Source organism: Daphnia magna, linkage group LG2 (assembly GCF_020631705.1).
Source record: "Daphnia magna isolate NIES linkage group LG2, ASM2063170v1.1, whole genome shotgun sequence".
In the NCBI taxonomy this organism is placed as follows: domain Eukaryota; kingdom Metazoa; phylum Arthropoda; class Branchiopoda; order Diplostraca; family Daphniidae; genus Daphnia; species Daphnia magna.
The window spans coordinates 8042889-8062814 of NC_059183.1; the positions used below are offsets into that span (position 1 = coordinate 8042889).

The window sequence follows — 19926 nt, forward strand, 5'->3', positions numbered from 1 at the left end:
GCGGACCATTGGATGGAATGTGGTGGAACGTAGCGGATGAGACTTGGAGGAAGACGAGCTACGTACTGCTGGGAAGAGGAGGGCTCGTAATGAGATTTCCGCTACTCCTTATCCCCAAAGTTTCCGTTCGATTTGCCGCCATCTCCCGTCATCATCATTCCGATTCATCTTCGTCTCTTTTCTTTGCCCTTCTTGTAGTATTCCCTCGACTGGGCGAATCAGCACTTGAGACTGTAAAGACGGGGACGGGCACATGCAGAAAATACGCGAAGAAAATTTTGTGTACACACAAGTTTGAGATTGCTTGTACTGATTACTTAGACCCCTACACTGAGAATACAATGTTCAGTTGATCAGCGTACACCCAGTCTCTATTTACAGACGTACACAGGTTGTCATACTCAATGATCAACTTAAACTTGTCGTTTGGCATGTGGCATACGTGGAATAGGACTAATTCTAATCGAGTTACTTCAGTTTTCCTTATTGAAGTGGTGCGTTTACAATTGAAGACGTTGCAATGCATTCGAGTAATTTTGCCAAATATTGTATTTTTTATTTTGCAATTTCAGTCAAATACACAATAAATGTTGCACATTTACGGAATTCACTCACGGTTAGATGTCAATTGCTCCAAACACATTCACTCTTGTCGTTTCAGCAGGTCACAATGGTAGTGTACTTTGTTATTCTGGTCGTCTTTTTCAATCATTTCTTATTTCTTAACGTTTTTTAAAATAAAAATCACATTAGCGTCTCATACCCCATTCAGGCCTTGGACCACTGGGTTTTATTTCTAAAAGCAGCAAGACGATTAAAAAAAAAACGAATCAATGCAAAACAAGAAGGGTGAATATCTCTATGATTAGCCCACCTTCTTTTAAAAAAACAAAAACACTTTGCACCATCCACTGGTAGTAAGAAGATTTTTGTGTATCAACAGTGACCTGATTGGCCAATTTTCATTTCAAAGATTATTTTTGTTTTTTTCATTTTTTTGCAACAATGAAAGTTTCATTAACAACAAATAAAAATGGTATACATTTTATTCAAATAGTATGAACACATGAGCCAATATGCCGACATTAGCCGGACAAGGGCATGGGCAAAAGTGCAGTGCCTAAATAATGTTTTAAAGCTGAGTGCATCTAGTTGGAATGGATGGTGAAATGTTGATGGGCTGTGGTTGAGTCAGGAGCTTGGGACGAAAGAAGCAGTCGACTGGTGAGCCACCGTGGCAGTCGTTTCCGCCCGTCATTGTGCCAAAAAGTCGCCGGAATTGAGAGCGGGCAGCTCGGCGGAATTGACGGCTCATCGAACAATACAACAGGAAGTTGATGGCCGAATTGAGCAGTGCGAGCAGATCCAAGATTTCCCCCATGCCGGTCGAATAGCATTTGATGAAAAACTGTCGTCCGAGAACACCGCTAAGCAGCGCCATCACTCCTTGCGGGATTTCCGTCACTAGGAAGAGAACCAATACGGCCACTAACATGCGCGTCGTTCTATCCGTTTGATGTTTGTGCCGCAACGATTTGGTTGAATTTAGGGTAGTCACATGAGAGTGTGGCGGCGCTGATGCATCCAGCACAGTCTCTTCGTTTTCGACGACCGTCGCTGCTTTAGATTCGGCGTCCGTTTTCACACCGCCGTCCTCACGATCACAACAAGTCGAAGCAGTCGACATAACGATGCTGCTAAACTCTACCACCGAAAGTTTGCGACGATGGCGGCTCGGAATAACAAGTTCTGATTGACGATTTCGAACGGCATCGCCACTGCTCAATGTGATCGCCGCCAGCGAGGGACGTTTCACGATGCGAGTGTCGCTAGACGGTTCGATATTGTCGGCAATCGCAGCTTCTGTTACTATGATCTGGACACCCGCATCACGATTCATGTCCGAGTTGAGCTGCCTCATCTCCAGTTGCTGAGTCAGGCTGATCTGCATACCGTTAAATTCGATGGGAAAAAACAATAAATCAAGTTACGGATTTTTTTTTTTTTCTTCTTTGATATCATGCATTTGTCGATGTGATACGGGTTAACTTTTTCTTTGTTTCACACACGCAAGCAAGTAATGGCACGTACGCAGTTGAAACCATCACGAGACACCCCTCAATTTGTCGTTTGTTTAATTCGTTATTTTTATGTTTTTCAATGCGGCAAAAGGTGCGGCTTAAACAAAGACTCAATCGAGTTCTAATATGACAAAAAATGATGAAATGTTTGTCTAACTTCGAGTAAATTTAAATACTTTTAAACAAATGAAAAAAAGGGGGGGGGGGATTTCGCGAGAAAAGAAATCAATCATTCTGTTTTAGTTCAAATATTTCTTAGCTGTCTCCCATTTCAGCCGAGGGAGGGGAATATTAAAATGAGCTCCTTTTCGTTTAAGATTGCGTTTGGTAAACCACATAATTCTACGCTGAGATTGCAACTATTCCTCGCCAAACAAAGTTGGCGGGCATCGTCATCAGGAAAAACTAATTGAATCAACTGACGTACGATGTGCATCTTCCAAAATCGAGTTAGGGTTTGCAGGCTACGCTAAGTAGCTATATGATAGCAATGATTGCGTTGTTTCCGAACACTCTAGTCACGACTCGCGAAGCGGGAAGTTGCCAACCACAAAGTTATATATATATACATCACATTTAGATGTGGTAGTTTCGTTCAACACAAGCAGATCCCATTGGCTAGAGATATTACATCACAGAGAAGTGTGAAAAAAAAATCAAAACTGACTTGGTTGACGTTTTCATGACGGGTCCGGAGCAACGGAGTAGTTGGTTTTGGCTGTGTCGGCATTGGTCCCTGTTGTTGTTGCTGATGTTGTTGTTGTTGTGGGTGCTGCTCTTGAAGCTGGTGTTGGCGGCCATCGTTGTTTAGCTTGGCAGTCAGTGACTGGTGATGTCTTTCAGCTTCCCAAAGTCTTCGCACCAGCCAGCAAGTCAGCACTGATTTCGCACAAACAGGAAACTGTCAGTTACGAACACGAATAATAAAATATCGCATCGTTTTCCTTTCTCGTATTTTTTTTTTGCTCAATGTTTCAGAATGTATAGCGAGAGCCGGAAATTTGACAGTGAAAACACACGCGAATTTCATTTCAACACTTACCCGTCAACACCAGACAAGGTCCCAGTTTCATGACGACCGAGTACGCCCACAAATGGGCCTGAAATTGACAATGGAATACGTTATCTTTTAATGAAAAGGTCAGCGAGCATCGAAGAATGCATTGAGCTCGCACGCTACAATTTTTTACCGATTCTCTAACACGTCGTTATTCGAGAAAGACCTGTTGTTCTGTTATGAATCAATACGCAGATATACTCTCTTGCACACATTTAATGGACTTCTTTCACCACTAAATTTTCCAAACTTCAAAAACCAATTAGGTTCAACGAGCAACTGATACTTTTGGAGAATTTATTTTCCAAGTGCACTAAAAAGTCCGTTGGTCCCTCTCGTCCATCGCTCATTTATTCATCGTTATGATTATTTTATAATGGCTCTCTCACCAATCATCCTTTAGGAGGGCTCTATTTTTTTTTTTCTGGCGTACCCTCTTCCTCCTTTTCAACTCACGCTGCAGTACCCCACATCGCATGGTTTATTTGCTTCAAGAGAGAAATAGATTTTGTACCTTCTGCGCTATGTGCTCCCCGTGAACGTCACACTAATAAGAAGTAAAGAGAAGGAGATATAGAGCGTGTCGCTTAATATCGATCCATATATAATTAGATTGCAAAAAATATGACGTCTTACGAAAAGGTTGACGGGTGAGCTGGTGGGTCAGATGAAAGACGGTTTCTGTTTGATATGTGAGCTACTGAGGACACGTGTACGTAGATGGAGAAGCCCACAATTCCTTGCGCAACCTACAGCAACGTTGCATCAAATTCGCTTTACATGCCTAACTCCATAGGCACAATTTTTGCTTCCACGTCATTGAAGTAGCAAAGCATCACAGACTGGCCGTCTTATTAGGTTGCTTGGAATAGGCTAACTCTTTCCCGCTCTTTCCCAAATTTAGTTTATACTACATACAGGGATGAGAGCTTTGAATGTGTTGTCAGTGCTGATGTTTAGAAGCATCCAGTTCAACAATTAAAGGGAATTCGAAGAGGATGAAACACGAGGCCACGCTGTATCAAACGAGAAGATCAATTTGTCGAATGACAATGATATCCATAACGGTCGAAGGCATTACTGATAATAAATAGAATAACATGAAGGGAGACGGAGGGATTCGGTAGATCAGCGTCAGTGTGAGCGCTTTGAACATGAGTAATAAAGTAAGTACTTCAGCCATCCTTTCTCTAGTGTATCCATCAAAGAAGTCGGATTATTAACTTGTTGCCAGGTTTGTAATGCCATTTTTCTGCTGGAGGGTATTGGGGTTTCGATCGAAAACGCTGAGATTACACTGGATTTAACGTTTGATTTAATGTAAAAGGAGGATATGGCCATGAATAATCAATTACACGTTGCCCTCTTTTCCAACTTTACTTCCTATAGTTGAAGACTAAAGCCGGCTTCCGCAGAATACTGCACAGCAACGGAGAATTAATTTATGTCTACTTTGTAGTGCATAGTGGCATCTGAAATTCACCTAGTGCGTATGCGCTGTGCTTAAACTCATACTAAAAATGAATTATATAGTAGTCGAAGCATAATGGCTTTTAAATGTGGGCGCTGAACTCGCAGTCGTTGAAACATTTATAATTTAAGCTTGTAAACAGATAAAATAAGACGACCAAAACGACAACAAAAGAAAAAGGATTTTAATGGGAATGAAAATGGCCGTTGTACAAATGCTCACGTATATACGTGTGTTTCATAGTAGCAGAGTCCAATGGTACGCGAGAACAAACGAAGAATGTTCTTTGAATTCTTGTGTTGACGTCTTTTCAACTGTTCCGACAATAACAAATTCGAATCTGTATGATGAAACCTTAGTCAGGTATCCAATTAATGGGATAAATTCCAAAGCGATTGGAAGAATGTAGTTATAGATATTCCTTGGAGGCACTTGTGTTACATAGGAAAACCGTAAACAGATCCCAAACAGAGGCCCGCAATCTGAGGACTGACGTCAAACTATCGCTTCTCGTTATGCAAAGCCTCTGATAGGCCAATATGCGCATCCGGAGCAATAAACATATTTGTCGTAAGGATCATACCTTTTTTTTTTTTTTTTCGGGGAGGAGTAAAAAGATTTTAAACTGCAACCTGTACCTTGTGAATAATGCCATCGTGGTTTTTGGCGATGCGGTTCAAATCCACTTTGTATATGACGACGTCGGGCTGCAGCGGCGGGTGAGGTAGACGATCCCCATGAAGAAGCTTTTGATAAGGTTTGGTTAATCATAAAATCGTTGTTTTTGATTGGCTCCGACTGTATGCCAAAGGTGATAAACGACGGTATGCAAAGTAAGACGGAACCAATGTAAGCCATGGCGATGGTTCGTGTACAGCGCTCCTGCCATTAATCGTGGACATGCATGAAAATCAGCAAGTAAATCGCAGAAAATCCAAAACGAAAATGAACTTTTTCTTTTTTTTTTTTTTTGCAATTCGTACCTGGTGACAACGACGTCCGTTTTTACGACGTTGGTGCCTTCCGTTTTTCAGTACTTCGTAGCGCCAGAAAGCGAGCGACAGAGTCAGCCAAATCGATACTGTGTGCGCTACCTGCGTTAGTGAATATTCCAACGTCACGTGGAAGAACGAATCAACACAACCGAGAAAATAAATTTCGAAAAATAAATCAAAAGAATATTTCAATTTTTCAATTAAGTGCAAAGCCGGATCATGTCACATTAGAAACGTGGAAGTCAACGAATATCTAAAAAAAAAAAATGACGACGCAATCAATTTTCCTCTTGCCTGAGCTATCAATCAGCCAATCACGTCTCTCACTTCCGTGAAACGGCATCAAACAGCTTCGAGAGTCAATAGCCTGGTCCGTTTCCTAACGTGTATCAAAAGCAATTTGTTTCGCATCCGGTAAAACCTTTCTTTTATGTGCCTTCGCATGTCCCTTACTCAAGATCCACACGAAGTGGTGAACGTGACACGCTGTTCTTGTTTGGAAAACAAACACAAAACGCCATTGGTTGGCGAACGAGGAAAAAATATACGTCTGACACAATAAAAATGAATAAGGCAGTGACTGGGAGAAAAGATGTGAGAAACACAAGGAAAAGTGGAACATGCATCTCATAGTGAAATGAAAGATTCAATGGAGCATATTAGCTATACTTGAGCATCACTGGTACATGCCGAACCTCCGTACTAGGTGGGATTACATCGACATTGCCTCCTTTACTTGACAAAGCCAGATCTATAACCAAAGGTTTGTGTATCCTGTTGTTTTCTTGCCGCTTCATCGGATAGGGATGGGGGGAGGGAAACATTCATGAAAAAGTTAAAGCAAAACTGATTGGAATTGTTTTTTTGTTGTTAGGTTTTTGCATGTCAGCCATCGGTACAACGATCTAACATGGTAAACATGCGTTCAAGGGATTTTCTGCAGTCTTGCGTTGACTGACGTTGCATCACTGCATAACGTTATCGAAGAGATTGTGCCATCGTTTCGTGCTCACTCCTTTTCGAGATGGCACTGCACTGTCAATTCCAATTTTCTGGCAAAGAGAAGAAAAATCATTATCTACTATAATGAATTTCCTTCTCGATTGATTGCTGATGCACAGAACGCGATGAAAAGGTTTAAACCGTCTTTTACCTTCCTTTTCTTTGTTCCTTGAACGTCACGACATCATAATGAATCGCAAGAGATTTGGTGAAAATCGACGAATGATGATTGTAGAGAAAGGGAGATAAAAGACATGAGTCGTTAAAACCACGAAATTGGGTGAAGTGTTGGGACCAAATTACACGACGAATCAAAATGGTACAATGAAAAGTGAAGCCACAGCTATTGTTGGCAAATGCGCCGCAATCGGATGTTGGAAAGAAAGGTTTCGTTTATATTGCTATAAGCCAGCGTAGTCTTTCGTTTGTTACTCAATTTTCTTTTGGGTTCTCCTGAATTTCAGCCACGTCTACTTCATTGATTGCATAGCACAGTCAGATGGTGTCCGTACAGATCCCATGGAGACACGTTACGTATACTAGTCCTATCTTCGATTTTGAATACCACCCTGTCAGCGTCAACTTTAAAATTCAGAAAAAAAATGACGTTGTAGACAATTCTTTTCAGCGTTTCCTTCTGAAAATATCCATTTTCTTGACTGCACATGAAGAAAACACAATTGTATCGACGGCAGGAACGGGCTGTAGGTTACGGACGTTCTTGGCCACAGGGGAAAGCATAATTTAGTATTGTGAAGTTGAGAGGGAATGTTATGTCTCCGACGATATAGCCGATGGAGGAGTGAATCTTTGATCTACCGAAATCGTTAGAAGGTTGGCGCAGAAGTGACTGAACTTAGAGTCTTATAAGAATAGTTTTTTTTTTTTGCCTACCAAGAGTTTTTGTTGTATTTTTTTCCACTCGCTTTTGGACTGTCAAATCAGCACAAAAATAAAATCCGAAGAAGTAATGGAGGGTTGATTGAAATCTGCCTCTCTAAGTAGAATCTGGATTCGAATCTACTACACGTCCTCTGCTACACCAACCATTCGAAGAACGAAACGTGTAAAAACGATTTAACGGAACAGAAAAAAAAACAAGGCGGACCTCAAGTCACTTCTGAACCCCAAAATACAAAACCTTTGTTTCTAGAAACTTTTCTTCCATTAAATTTTTTTTTTTCAAAGATAGTTTCGGACTGGTTACATTGCGTGTGCTCGTTTTTCATTGTTTACTCCGTCGAGACCATCGCAAATCGACGTTCGTGTCGATCTCAACAATGTATAAAGAGTAATAGGAGCCACTAAACCCATAACTAGAGTTCTACATGTTCCTTTGTAGTATAACCGATGTAAACTTTCATACAAATCCCCAAATTTTACGCCAAAAAAAAGTTAGATAATCTCAAGCGTGGTAGCTGTACATAAAAGAACAAAACTTTTCTGAGGGTCCCAATAGGCAATCTTCGTGGATTGACGCCCTTCAAATATTGACGCAGAAGGATAGACGCTATAGCTATACGTACAACATAAACGAAACGTATATAACGCCCATAAAAATATACAGCGAACATGAAGCGTCAACACACAAAAAAAACCAATTCTAATCATGCAATGGCTCTTTTTTTCCTTCTTTTCTGTTACTCTAGGCTACGACAGTGTACGGATGGGCGTTACAGGGAAAACGTTCTATACGTACGAGTCGAAGTGTTATTGAGTTCTATCGTTTCTGAAAATACGTATATAATAGAGAACGCATTTCACATTGAAAACATTCGTTCAGAAACGTGGTAAATAACGTGGTAAATAGGTCTTCGGCGCCTTTTTTTTAGTATTAGTCTACCATCTGGAGTAGCTCCCACTCTTTTGGTCCACGATAACAATTTGTGGGGAGAAAATAAAGCTTTCTGGACAGGAAATAAAACGATTACAGCCGATTCTTGTTCGAGACACTATTGAATCTTGTTTGTCGGACTTACAGCATCAATAGTTCACGTCTTATAAGCAAAGAAACGATAAAAGATCCCAATAGGATCGGCATTTTAAAGATAACATGGACTGTGTACATGTGTACAGGCTAAAACACGATATTCTTACCAGTGTGAAATGGGCGTGAAAGAGAACGAAGACGGCCCAGGAATACGAATAACGAGTTTGAAGAGATCTTCCCGGAAAAAGATACATGTGACAGGCAAATGGGATGTATTCGAGCATTAGCAGGAAATCGGCGACGGCCAGGCTGCAGAGGATGCGGTTGATTGCGTTGCGTCTCAGTTCTCGACGACTCAACACGACGATATTAACGATGTTGGCCAGACAGCCGGCAAGACAGATGATGAGGCTCAAAATACCATGAACCAGGTGGACGGAAGGTTTGTGAAGACCCATTCCGCAACCAGTGTACGAGCCGTCCACAGGGTCAGGTTCATTGCTGACTGAGACATCGCTGTCCAGCCCAGCTATCGTTGACGACGTGACGGTTTCCGTTTTTTGGACCAGCACAACGGTGTAGTTGAAAAAATAATCCAGATCCTCGTCGGTAATGTTGGCTTTTTCGAGGAACTCTTTCAATTGTAGCGTATGACTGGTGATGGAATCCTCTAAGCGATCCATGGCCGCCATTCCGTCCATTGGGCTGACGGATTCGGAGCCAAAAGAGCGGCCAGGTGGGTGGCCCGGAACTTTAAACGACACTGCGGTCGGAATGAAAGATCGTACCGTCAACGGCAACGGTAGCCAACGAACAAGCAAGAACGTTTCGTCTCCCGTGAGCTACATATATAGATGGACGTCGGCGCGAAAAACGTGCTCTGCCCCTATACACTAGAACCCCCAGTGGAGAAGGAGGAGGGAGCTCTCGACGAGACTGCGTACAACCAACAAGTTGATCCCAGCTGGCTGTTTTCCTCTTCGCCTAAAGTGCATTAAAAACAGCCCGGTATTTTTGCAGCTAAGAGCATAAAAGAGCTCCGCTTCATTCCAACTGACAAAATCGCGCCCTAAATTATGACTTCATGCACTACCGACATTGACGTAAGCACGCGTAATGTTTCTCCTCTCTATTGATATTTTTATGTAGACAAGCTGGTCTATAGTGTGCAAGGACAGACGCAAAGGGCAGAACCTAAAAAGAAATCTCGCGTGTCCAACTAAGTTAAGGAACATTAGCTGGTTATTGGTTTTTCTTTTTTATAGGCTGTAGCAACAAAAAGAAAAAGTCAATAACAGGAAGAAGAAAGCTTACAATGAGCTCTACCCATACTGAAAAATTGGGTTCAAACACCTGCTCGAAGTTTGAATTCACAATTTATAGGTTCAGCTAAAACTAAGCTTTCAAGTTTTTGCTTCCTGACTAGTCACTCATTTCGTACCATTTAATATCTCGTATACGTTTTCAAAGATCTTTTTTTTTCTGAGAAACAATTTGGCCTCCTATTTGCACGCGTTTTCTCCCCAACACCCTTCACCGTTTGATCAGTGGCTCTAGTTTTTTTGTGTGGTCCAAATTAGAGATCAATATATTCTTTGTAAAAGGAGAACGGATATGCGGTTGATAATATTACGCAGACTTGAACGAGCGTGACAGACCAGAATCAGCTGCCGCAATGACAGTGCAGGAGAAATTCACAATCAAATGCGTATTCTATTGTTGTCAGTTCACCGATCGCGTTTCATACACCCTTAAGTCACAATCTCGAGAACGAGAAATGCGCCGTTGGTGCAATGCGTACGTTACTGTGTGCCTCGGCACTGTTCGAGCACTTCCGATGTTTTTTTTTGTTTTTTTTTTATGAAAGGAAAGAAGAAAAGAAAACCATTAATATTTTAACGCGGTTTAATTGAAGCTCCAGGGGGAGGGGGGAGAAAGAAAAAGAAACGAAAGAATGATACGTTCCAAATCGACTTTAGTGGAACTGGCAAGGAGACCAACTACTATGGAGGACGCAAGTCTTTGCGACGGATACTTTTCGGTTTGCAATGATCTTTTCTCCAAATTGTTCTAGCGCTTGGTTTCGTAGCGTATGGCATCGTATTTTTTATCGTTGTAGTGTATTGACGCAACAAAATGGACTCGACATCAAATTTTAGATGCCCGATGTAACACCGTCAGCTCGAAAAGAAGCAGCACAGTACCCAACGATGCCGTCTAGTTTTTACCAAGATAACGGATCCCGTTCTCCCGCATAACAGTTAAACATAATAATCTATACAGCCGGCTGCCTCGTAAAAACTTGAGAAATGCATTTTAAAGACCTAAAAAATAATAATAAAAAAAGAAAAATTTACAGATTATACAGAACGCCAACGTAGAAAAGACGGCAAAGTATATAAAGATGGAGGAAATCAGATTTCCAGTTTACGTCAAGCCGCATCGGTTGTTCAATCGCAGCCTTGGCTTGTAATCCGTCTTTTTTTTTTCTTTTCTGTCAAATGCAATGATTACATAGCCACATTTTCATATTGAATAGCACAAATATTTTTTTTTTTACTTCAATTTGCAACCGCCCTTCGATCCAGAATGCCTTTTAAAGATGGCCAAAACGGTCTAAAATGGAAATGTGGAGGTCTTCACGTTTCATCTATTGGCCTGTAAACGAAAATATACTTTTCAATAAAATGGACGGGGATGAGAACACAATATGAGACCAGAGAGCAAAAGGGAAATGTTCGATCCTTTTTTTTTCTTATCCAATCCCGGGGCTTCTGAATTTCTTGTGAAAAACGAATAGGCAAACTTTGATTTCATACCAAGGCTATAGTCTATTGGAGCCCAGTTGGTAAAGTAAGAAGTGAGCGAGTGAGAGACTGTTCAAAGATGAAAAAGGGAAAGGAATTTGAAAGACGAAAATACATTATGTAATTGTCATGATGTCTCATGGATTTTGATCATAGAAGCGTTTATACGTATATGTAAGCAGGTGATGAAGAATAGGAATCTTTTTACTATTCTTTCAACAACACATTTTTCATTATTTTCTGCTATACCCTTTTCCCCTGCTGTACGCACCCCGTTTGTATTCCTCAAATAAATTAAATTATCAGGTTTTAAAAACAAATACGTACAGTATATTCTTCCTATTTTAATTCTAAATAAAATTCATTTGATGCATACACCAGCCTTTCTAAAACTGATTTCGCTAGAATTACTGGAAAGTAGCTTTTCGCTGCTAGAACTCAGAGTCCCTTGGTATACGAGAAGGTATGTCTTATACCGTTACCTAAGTTATACTTCTAACGGGCTCTAAGCATGACGAATGTGGAAGAACGACTCCCAAAAGTCTATTTTTGTTCAACTTGTTTCGTGAGGATGGTTAAAATGCGATATGTTTCTTTTTTGTCAAACTTTTTTTTTCTTCCCTATTAAGACAAACTTTCACAGCTAGATACAAGTTACGTAATCGGCTTGCCAACTTCAAAAGTAACGCGGTTAGAATGCAAAAAAATATATATATATTTGGATCTGCATTTTGTTTTAAAGCTTTGGCTTTTATAAGTCTGTTTTCATGTTTCGTTAGCGTAGTGTAGGCAGAAGAAGCCATGAATAAGTAATTCGTTATCAGGCCTAGCTATGCTTCTTGAGCGAAGCTAGCCATTGCGCAATGCGACATCAGACAGAATGAGTGGAAAGCGCATTCAAACTGGAAGGAAGTGGAACTGACAATTATTTACCATAACATAATCCACATTCAAGGCTACAATTTATGAACCCAGTGTTCTTGTACGTTATTGTGCATCTGTTTCTCCACTCCAAATAACGAGGCAATTGCTGCAGAATGATCATTAAAAACTTGTAGTTAGCAAAGAGGCTTTTCCTGATTTAGATACGTATGTTACAACTAAAAGGGTTGAAATGTGTTTTGTGTAACAAGTCACAAGAAAGTTAATGATGGCAGTGACTTCTTTCTGCCCCCTCCGTAAAATTCCCTGAAGGTATCAGCAAACTTGAAACTAAAGTGAATAACGAGTTAGCTTGCGACCCTAGAATTACCGCCACATCCTTACATGTTTCCCCTCTCTGACTCTACTTGCAAGTGGACTAATTTGCCAAAGCCAACGCTGACGGTTTGAGTTACAGACTTCATAAGGATATCTCGGCCATTTTTCATTATATGATGACGTCAGATCGTTTCGACAACGTCCTTCCTTTTGCCTGTCTCGTTGTAATGGAAGAGTAATCCCTTACGCAACATCAAACGAAATCATTTCCTTGCCGAATTTTGGAGTGCATGTACTCTATCCTGAGGCTAATTTTACGCTAATCTACTGGGGAAACACGTCATCAGTCTGGAACACAATCTCTATTCCAGCTAATTACGTAGATCAGATTTCATATGTCAGTACATTGAAATTGCCCTTGATCTGGCTTTAACATGATCATCTAAGCAATAAGTGTAACCGCCTGAAATAATGGCAGCTCTCGTCAAACTTAAATCGATTTTTTTTTTCTGGTGACAAGAAGAAAGACAAAGAACAACAGCGATATACTGTAGATCCCTTTGTGATCCAAATTCACGCGACACGCCTCTTTTCTCTTTCTTTTCTTTTTAAATTTCCATCCCTTTTTCTTTTTCATCACTTCTAGGAGCGATTCAATAAGTTGTGATGAACAGTAATATATTTCGGTGGTCCGCTCTGTTGAAAAGCAATCTGGCCAACAAATAGAGACGAAAATGAAGAAAATGGCTTCTGGTTCGCGAACAGGAAAAAGGATGTGCGCCGTTGAAATGGTGGTGCGTGCAGTATAGCGAACGTGTTCACTTGAAGGGCGAAAGAAATATGGCGAACCATGCGTCACGAAGAAGGATTCGTCGGTCGGTAGGATTCCTCTCTTACACGGCAGCCTGGGTGTAGGTAATAGAGTCAATCCGACCGGAGGCCTTGTTGTGCCTTGTTGTGTTTCCAACCCAAGAAGGTTATTAGAAAGAAAAGAGGGAGAAAATGTATGTGTGTGTGTGTGTGTGTGTGTGTGTGTGTGTTTGAGAGAGAGAGGAAGAAGGAGAGACAGAAGAGGAGAATGAGAGAGGCGAGAGCTTTGGCACCAATATATAATCCCTTCTAGCGTGATCGATCAAACCTGAAGGCTCCCGCTGCTTAAGCTGGTGCGCACTGCATCTACTGCGCTGTACAACTAGTATGTAATACGACGGCCGCTAAATCCTTCGCGTATATAGCCGTAATGCTGCACAGATATAAATACATAGCGGGGCGACAACCGGCGACCGATACGTTTTCGTTATTTTTCTGCATTCGCCTCGATGACGGGCACCAGCAGTAGACAACAAATGATGGCAGAAAATGAATAGAGTTATTTCCTTAGAAAGCGCGGAGCGAAGAGGAAAGAAGTCGAATAATATACCGTAACCAACATAAAAGCATTCGATGACCTTATTTCCTGCGTTTATTGCATCAGTATTTATTATATTTTCTTATTTTTTCATTATAAATTTTTTTTTTTACTTGCCTTTTTTCTTGCACAGATGCTCTTAGTTCGGCTATTTGTTCGTGTCCTTGAAGCTTATATAAAAAAAAGCACCAAGAAGATGTATGATGGCGCAAGGGCATACGGGAAAGAATGGAACTCTTTTGATCAACCCTCTTCTGATGCTCTGTTGCATTACTGTGCACTCTACCCCATATGTATGCTGTATTATGTGTGCACAAAGAATGGTCGTTTTCCTGAGTCATCGCATCACGCTCCTGATGTGATTGTGCGCCGGGAAGACTCGTGTCGTTTATTCCCTTTCCTCTTTGCAATAAAAATAAAAACTTACAAAGTAACGAATATGTCCACTAGAGAACAAATGGTGCTTATGACAAAGTAAAGCACATTATGAAAGAGGACAGTCCGTTGCGTATACCAGGAATTTCTAGCATCATCTACGCCCGAAAAGAGCTGCTCGATATCGAACGGAGTTATGTACGTATATCATCGACTTTTGGTTCTCGGAAACAGGTGACAGGCTAGGACTGCATATTGTACTTTCTACTTCTACTCGACTTTGGATGGTGTATATCGATTGATGGCTTTTTTGTCTTTGAGTGTATAGCTATCGTTCGTCGTTTACAGTTCAATTCAACGCGTTATCTCCATCAGCTCGTTGCCAAATACTTTCATCCATAAAAGAGCTCTATCAATAATGAATCTTCACGGTTCAAGAACAGGATTTTTGTCCGAAAATAGAATATGAAAAAAAAAAAAGAAAAAAGAAAAATGAACTGTCTGGAAGCAGCTCGCCATCGCTATACGCTGCGGTTGTTGTCGGTTGCCGGGCGGGGCAAAAACACTTCTCATTCTCTCTTGCTATTGCAAGCAAATATTGATCCTGGATACGCAGTCCCTGGAGACAGAGAGGATGAAGGCCGATAGTGGGCTGTGTGTTTTCCATAGGTGCTGGAACATCAAGTTTGTAAGCTGGCGCACTCACCGCCGTGTGTACAATTGCTAAGCGATGAAACCCAATGGAGACGGAAGATGCACTCGTCGAAAAAGGATTTCCTTCTATCTTTGCTCGTGCAATGACAACGTTTTTGTCTACATCTTGGGATAACAAACCAAGTCCATTTTTCTGCTTCAAAAGTGAGCAAAATGCAAGGAACGCAGTAAAACAAAAAAATCTGAAACAAGAGGAACTTTAACAGCAATAAAATCTGACTGTTTCGTTTTTATTTCTTTGTCGTGGTTTGTCGTCATTTCACGATTTCACAAGCGGACGGGTTTTTATTATCGGGTTCAGTCTCAAGCCGCATAGATAAAAGTTGTATACAATGTGGGTGGCAACGCGTAGATGGCTCATGTATTTCCGTCCAGGCGCTTGGAAACATTTAACAACTTCATTCTAGAGAATATCATCAACCCGATTCTCTCCCAACTAGCGCGAAATCTCGGGTCCCTCAAAGTTGAATTTCGAGGGTTACACAATTCAAAGATAAGTAGATGTTTTTATTACGTAGACGTGGATGCAAATTAATAACCATATAATACTAATATTCTATGTATTGGACGAATGTAATTTACCAAACTGCTGGACGGGGAACAATGACTTTTCTTTTCCTTCCAATTGGTTTAAAATCAGATGCGATACTCAGACGTCAATAAGAGAGCTTCATTGTTATATCGAGGTGAATGATGTTGGAATTATATTTTTGTGTGGAAAGGGTTGTAACAAAGGAGAAGGCGACGGCAGGATTATCCTGAGGAACTTGGCGGTCTTTTTAAGGGATGATTGCATCCGATCCCCAGAGGCATACACGGCCATCCTGACCGGCAGTTACCACAACCAAATCGTCCACAATTGGTGCAACAGCTATGCATGTCAGTGCTCCTGGAGCGTGAGCCTGGACCCTACGTACCACTTTGAAGGCAACCAAGTCGAAGATTAACATTTCCCCACGGGCCGTGCCCAACAGGATGGACAAACCGTCCCACGCTAAGCACCTAAGAAATAAGCAACAACGGTCAATTAGCCCCAACCACATGTAGATACAAAGTGCGCCCATAGCGATACTTTGGCTTCAATATAAATATTACCGGAAATCTTCGTGCTTATCGTGTGCCACCATTTCCTCACTTTTGGCCACCATTTGGGGTGGATCGATATCGACTTGAAATACTTGGAGTAAACCGTCATGACCCACTATTTAAAAATGATAAATTTAAAAAAGCGTAAAAAAAACAAAATTATTTTCCTCGTCTTATTAAGAATCCACTTGTTGAATGCGCATCGAGATATATAAGGAAAATAACTGAACCTGTCACCAGTTTCGAGCCATCTGGACTGAATTTCACAGCGGACACCTCATCCGTGTGACCTGGTTCAAAAATAAACTCAAAATTAATAATATTCCTATAAAGATGAAACAAAGTAATTCACCAGGGAGAGCGTCAAGTGGCAGGCCAGTTGGAACTTCCCATAGATGAACCTGGCCCTCTTTAGTGCCAGTAGCTAATTTCAATCCACCACTAGAAATCATCACAAGAAAGTCGCTTAAAATAGTTTGCATAACTTTAACTTGAAAAGAGCAAGGTTTTTCGTGGATCCATACGGATGGAAATCCAATGAGACGACAGACGAATCGTGTTCCAATTCCGCTATGAGATCGGTAGTTGGACGAAAACGGAAATGAGAAAAACTGCAAGTCCGGTGGATGCGCCATAATTTGACACTGCAGTCGGATGATGCTGAAGCCAAGATCACGTTACCATCTTTCTCATCCTTCCCAATTCCTACCATATTACATGTACAACTGGTTAAGCAGCACAAATTGTAAATTAACTGTTGCTTACCAAGGGCTGTAACATTATCGTCATGAACTGACGCCACGTTGTCCAGTCGGCAGCAATCGATCTGATAGAGAGCCACTTCATTTTGTAGCGTACCCAGAAGAAGGGCGTTTGACTCTGGAAGGCAGAGGCAGGCCGTTAATGGATTAGATTCGATCGGATTAACCGATAGAACTTGTTTTCCATTACGCAACCTGCGAAGAAGTAAATGTTTTATTTCAGATGACCTATCATTCATCCCTTGCGTGATTTAACAAAGGAAAAACGATGCGCGTGCGTTACTTGTAGACTTTTATGAATCCATCGAGGGACACGGAGACGACTTGTACGTCATCGTTTTGCGAATAAAAAGCTAATCCCGTCACCGATTTCTTATGCCCATGAAAAACCGTGTGGATTTTCAGATCACAGAGGCGACTCTGCGACCAAGATCTGGTTCGATTCTCGACTCCGTCTTCTTCCTCCCATGAACCATTTTGTAAGTCTGGTGACGTCATCAGTGACAACGGCGTGGGAATCAGCCCAGCAAATCGTGCAGGATGCGGCTTCGTAAACAGTTGTCGAGGGATTTGGCCGAATTCAAGAATTTGAATCTCGTACATCAGGCGGGTGACAGGATCGATTACAGTACATAAATCCACGGAGCCTGCCATAGCACGGGGAATAAGTGTAGTAGTATTTAACATTGAGCTTTCAGGTATTCTGATAACAAGCGTTCAATTGCTTATGCACTTGAGCCCTATAAAGCGCCTCGCATCACGATTCGTACACCTACTATTATTACCTTCGTAACAAAGCGGATGAAAGAGGTTTCTTGCTTCGATCGCTTTCGTTCCTCTCTGCAAGTGACCGAATATTAAATCAATCCACAGGTGCAAATATTTTGAAACGTGCTCCGACTCGAGAGCTTGTCTGGAATAAAATTAACAGAGCCATAGATTAGGAATTGTTCTAAACAGAAACCATTTAAAATCACCAGTGTTAACTTACCGCAGTTTGACTATTAACTCTTGAGGGGACTTGGCCCACGGTGGAAGCTCTACATCTTGGACGGCACGGCCATCGGAGCTTCGATGGCCGAAATTAATATCCAAATAATTGACTAAAAATTCGCCTTCACCGTCATAAAATTCCGGCACTAGCTCTTTGTAGTCGGCCGCTCCATTCATAACGTTCTGCCATGTCTGTTGAAGGCTGTTAAACATGCGATCTGGGTGATCAAAGCGGCCTCCATGCAGACACAACACGAGTTGCGGATATTTTCTCGCCAAATAAAATAAGACAAACCTAAACAACATGTCCATTAAAAAAATCTGCATAGAGCAGTGGAAAAATAAGAACAAGTAAAATTAAAGAACATACCCAGGTGCCATATAGTGTGAACCATATAAGAACCGTGGCTCTGGCATGTCATTAAAGCGTTCAAGCAACTGTTTAAGGCGGTTCGGATTCAAAGCACCGATTGGCAATGATAGATCACGATAAATAGAAGGATCTTCCAAATCTAAATTGGCGCTGGTGAAATCTTTTACAACCCAAGGGAAAACAGGGTACTGGGTTAGGTCGTTAAAACTTCGGTCCGCAGCGCTATTTGAGAATTCAAAAAGGAATACAGTATAGTTAGTTGTAATCGAGTGCATTGAAGATTTTACCTATTAAGGAAGAGGAGATACTCATAGTTGGATAGAATGCCATGCTGCCACTGCAATGTTGCAACATCGAGACCGATATTGGGCTTATTGTTGGGTTCCAATGTTTTGAATAACTCATCACACAAGCTGGTGCTGTCGAGCGCTAGAAACAGATATTTTGGGGTGCAATGTTCCTTGCAGTAAATTTCTAAAGCCGAATTCTGCAGCAGATACCGTCTTCTAGCAACGCGTTCTATATCAGAAGCGAGGCGTATCTTTATGACTGGACAAGGTTCGCGGTTGTATGGTTGATAATATAGTCTGGCTGATGTCACTACTACTCTTCCTGGATTGGACACCAACGGAGAAACCTTAGCAGAAAAACAACAACAACAAAAAACAAAACGAAAACAAACAAACAGAAAATTTTTCTTTTTTAAAGGAGCTATAAGCTAAAAAAAAAAAAAATTTTAAGTATATTGTACAACCTGAATGACTTTGGCTTCAAACTGTACAGTTTCATGTAGATCTTCTAGCCAACAAGGATCAAATTGGACTCGTGCATGCCTTGAATGAATTATTGCTTCCATCATTTCCTGCTGTTCTTTTGGTGGCAAGGTTGATGCCCTGTGTAGCTGGCTCAGGCGATACAGGCATTCTTCACTGGTTGCATAGTGAAATGTGAATTTGAGTACAAAGGTCTTTTTAAAGAAAACATATGGCGCCACAATATTATTAGCCAACATTTCTGTAAGTTGGTTACATTGTATGACAATAGAATTTTCCCTAACAAATTTACAAAAAAAAAATTTATTAATTGTTGTTTTTTTAATGGCATCTGCTGTAAGAATTTTTTACTCCTTGGAAACAGAACTACAGTAGCTCAAGCTAATTTTAAGAATGGGGTATTTGACATCTGCTGGTTCAAACATTGCTGACTTGGAGCATAATCGCAAGCGGCCACGCTGGGATTGGATGGTACTGTCTTGTGTTGTACAGGTGTATGTTACACTAAAGTCTTCAAAATAAATTTCACCTGGTTCCAGAAGTAATAATGAAAACCTAAACACACATTTAAATAACACAGAGTAAGGACCTATTATTTCCTTTAAAAAAGTTTTACTTGTCTAACAATTTATTTCAATGTTATTGCTATTTATTAGAATAATACCACTATTTGGCTAATACCTAACTTAAACAATTTGAGCTGACCTTGATGCAGGCATTTTTTTACATGTACAATCAATGCGTGAGGTAACAATTCATAGATGATTAAAAAAATAACAGAATACTGGTATAATGTATTTGGTTTACACTGTCGAGACTGAAGCTATACTACTAGCCTGATGTCAGAACAAATCAAACCAAAACATTAGACATGTGATGATGCCTCTCAAGAAGGAATTA

General features: G+C 40.9%; 2 protein-coding genes and 1 long non-coding RNA gene across 4 annotated transcripts; 1 reads left to right on the forward strand and 2 right to left on the reverse strand.

Annotated features, from left to right (window-relative positions):
• Nucleotides 1-531: 531 nt before the first annotated feature.
• Nucleotides 532-9369, reverse strand: LOC116916429. Its single transcript, XM_032921679.2, is given in 7 exon segments — nt 532-1945; nt 2749-2960; nt 3124-3181; nt 5248-5325; nt 5327-5491; nt 5593-5703; nt 8704-9369. Coding segments are annotated over 7 exon segments (1971 nt in total). The 5' UTR covers nt 9238-9369; the 3' UTR covers nt 532-1132.
• On the forward strand, nt 2868-3357 carry LOC116916432. Its single transcript, XR_004390643.1, has 2 exons — nt 2868-2984; nt 3060-3357. It is a non-coding gene; the product is annotated as an uncharacterized LOC116916432 (long non-coding RNA).
• Nucleotides 9370-15375: 6006 nt separating the features above from the next.
• On the reverse strand, nt 15376-19922 carry LOC116916427 (protein FAN). Of its 2 annotated transcripts, none has more exons than XM_045170054.1 (14): nt 19732-19922; nt 19378-19581; nt 19008-19305; nt 18541-18890; nt 18251-18475; nt 17879-18175; nt 17673-17800; nt 17171-17534; nt 16892-17082; nt 16651-16831; nt 16479-16567; nt 16357-16416; nt 16136-16241; nt 15376-16042 (listed from the first exon to the last, which is right to left on the reverse strand). In XM_045170054.1, exons 1-14 carry the CDS (start codon nt 19743-19745, stop codon nt 15820-15822), a joined length of 2730 nt encoding a protein of 909 aa, XP_045025989.1. In that variant the 5' UTR covers nt 19746-19922; the 3' UTR covers nt 15376-15819. The 2 variants fall into 2 exon arrangements, with proteins under 2 accessions (XP_045025989.1, XP_045025990.1); XM_045170055.1 differs by having other exon boundaries at nt 19708-19921.
• Between the last annotated feature and the right edge of the window lie 4 nt (nt 19923-19926).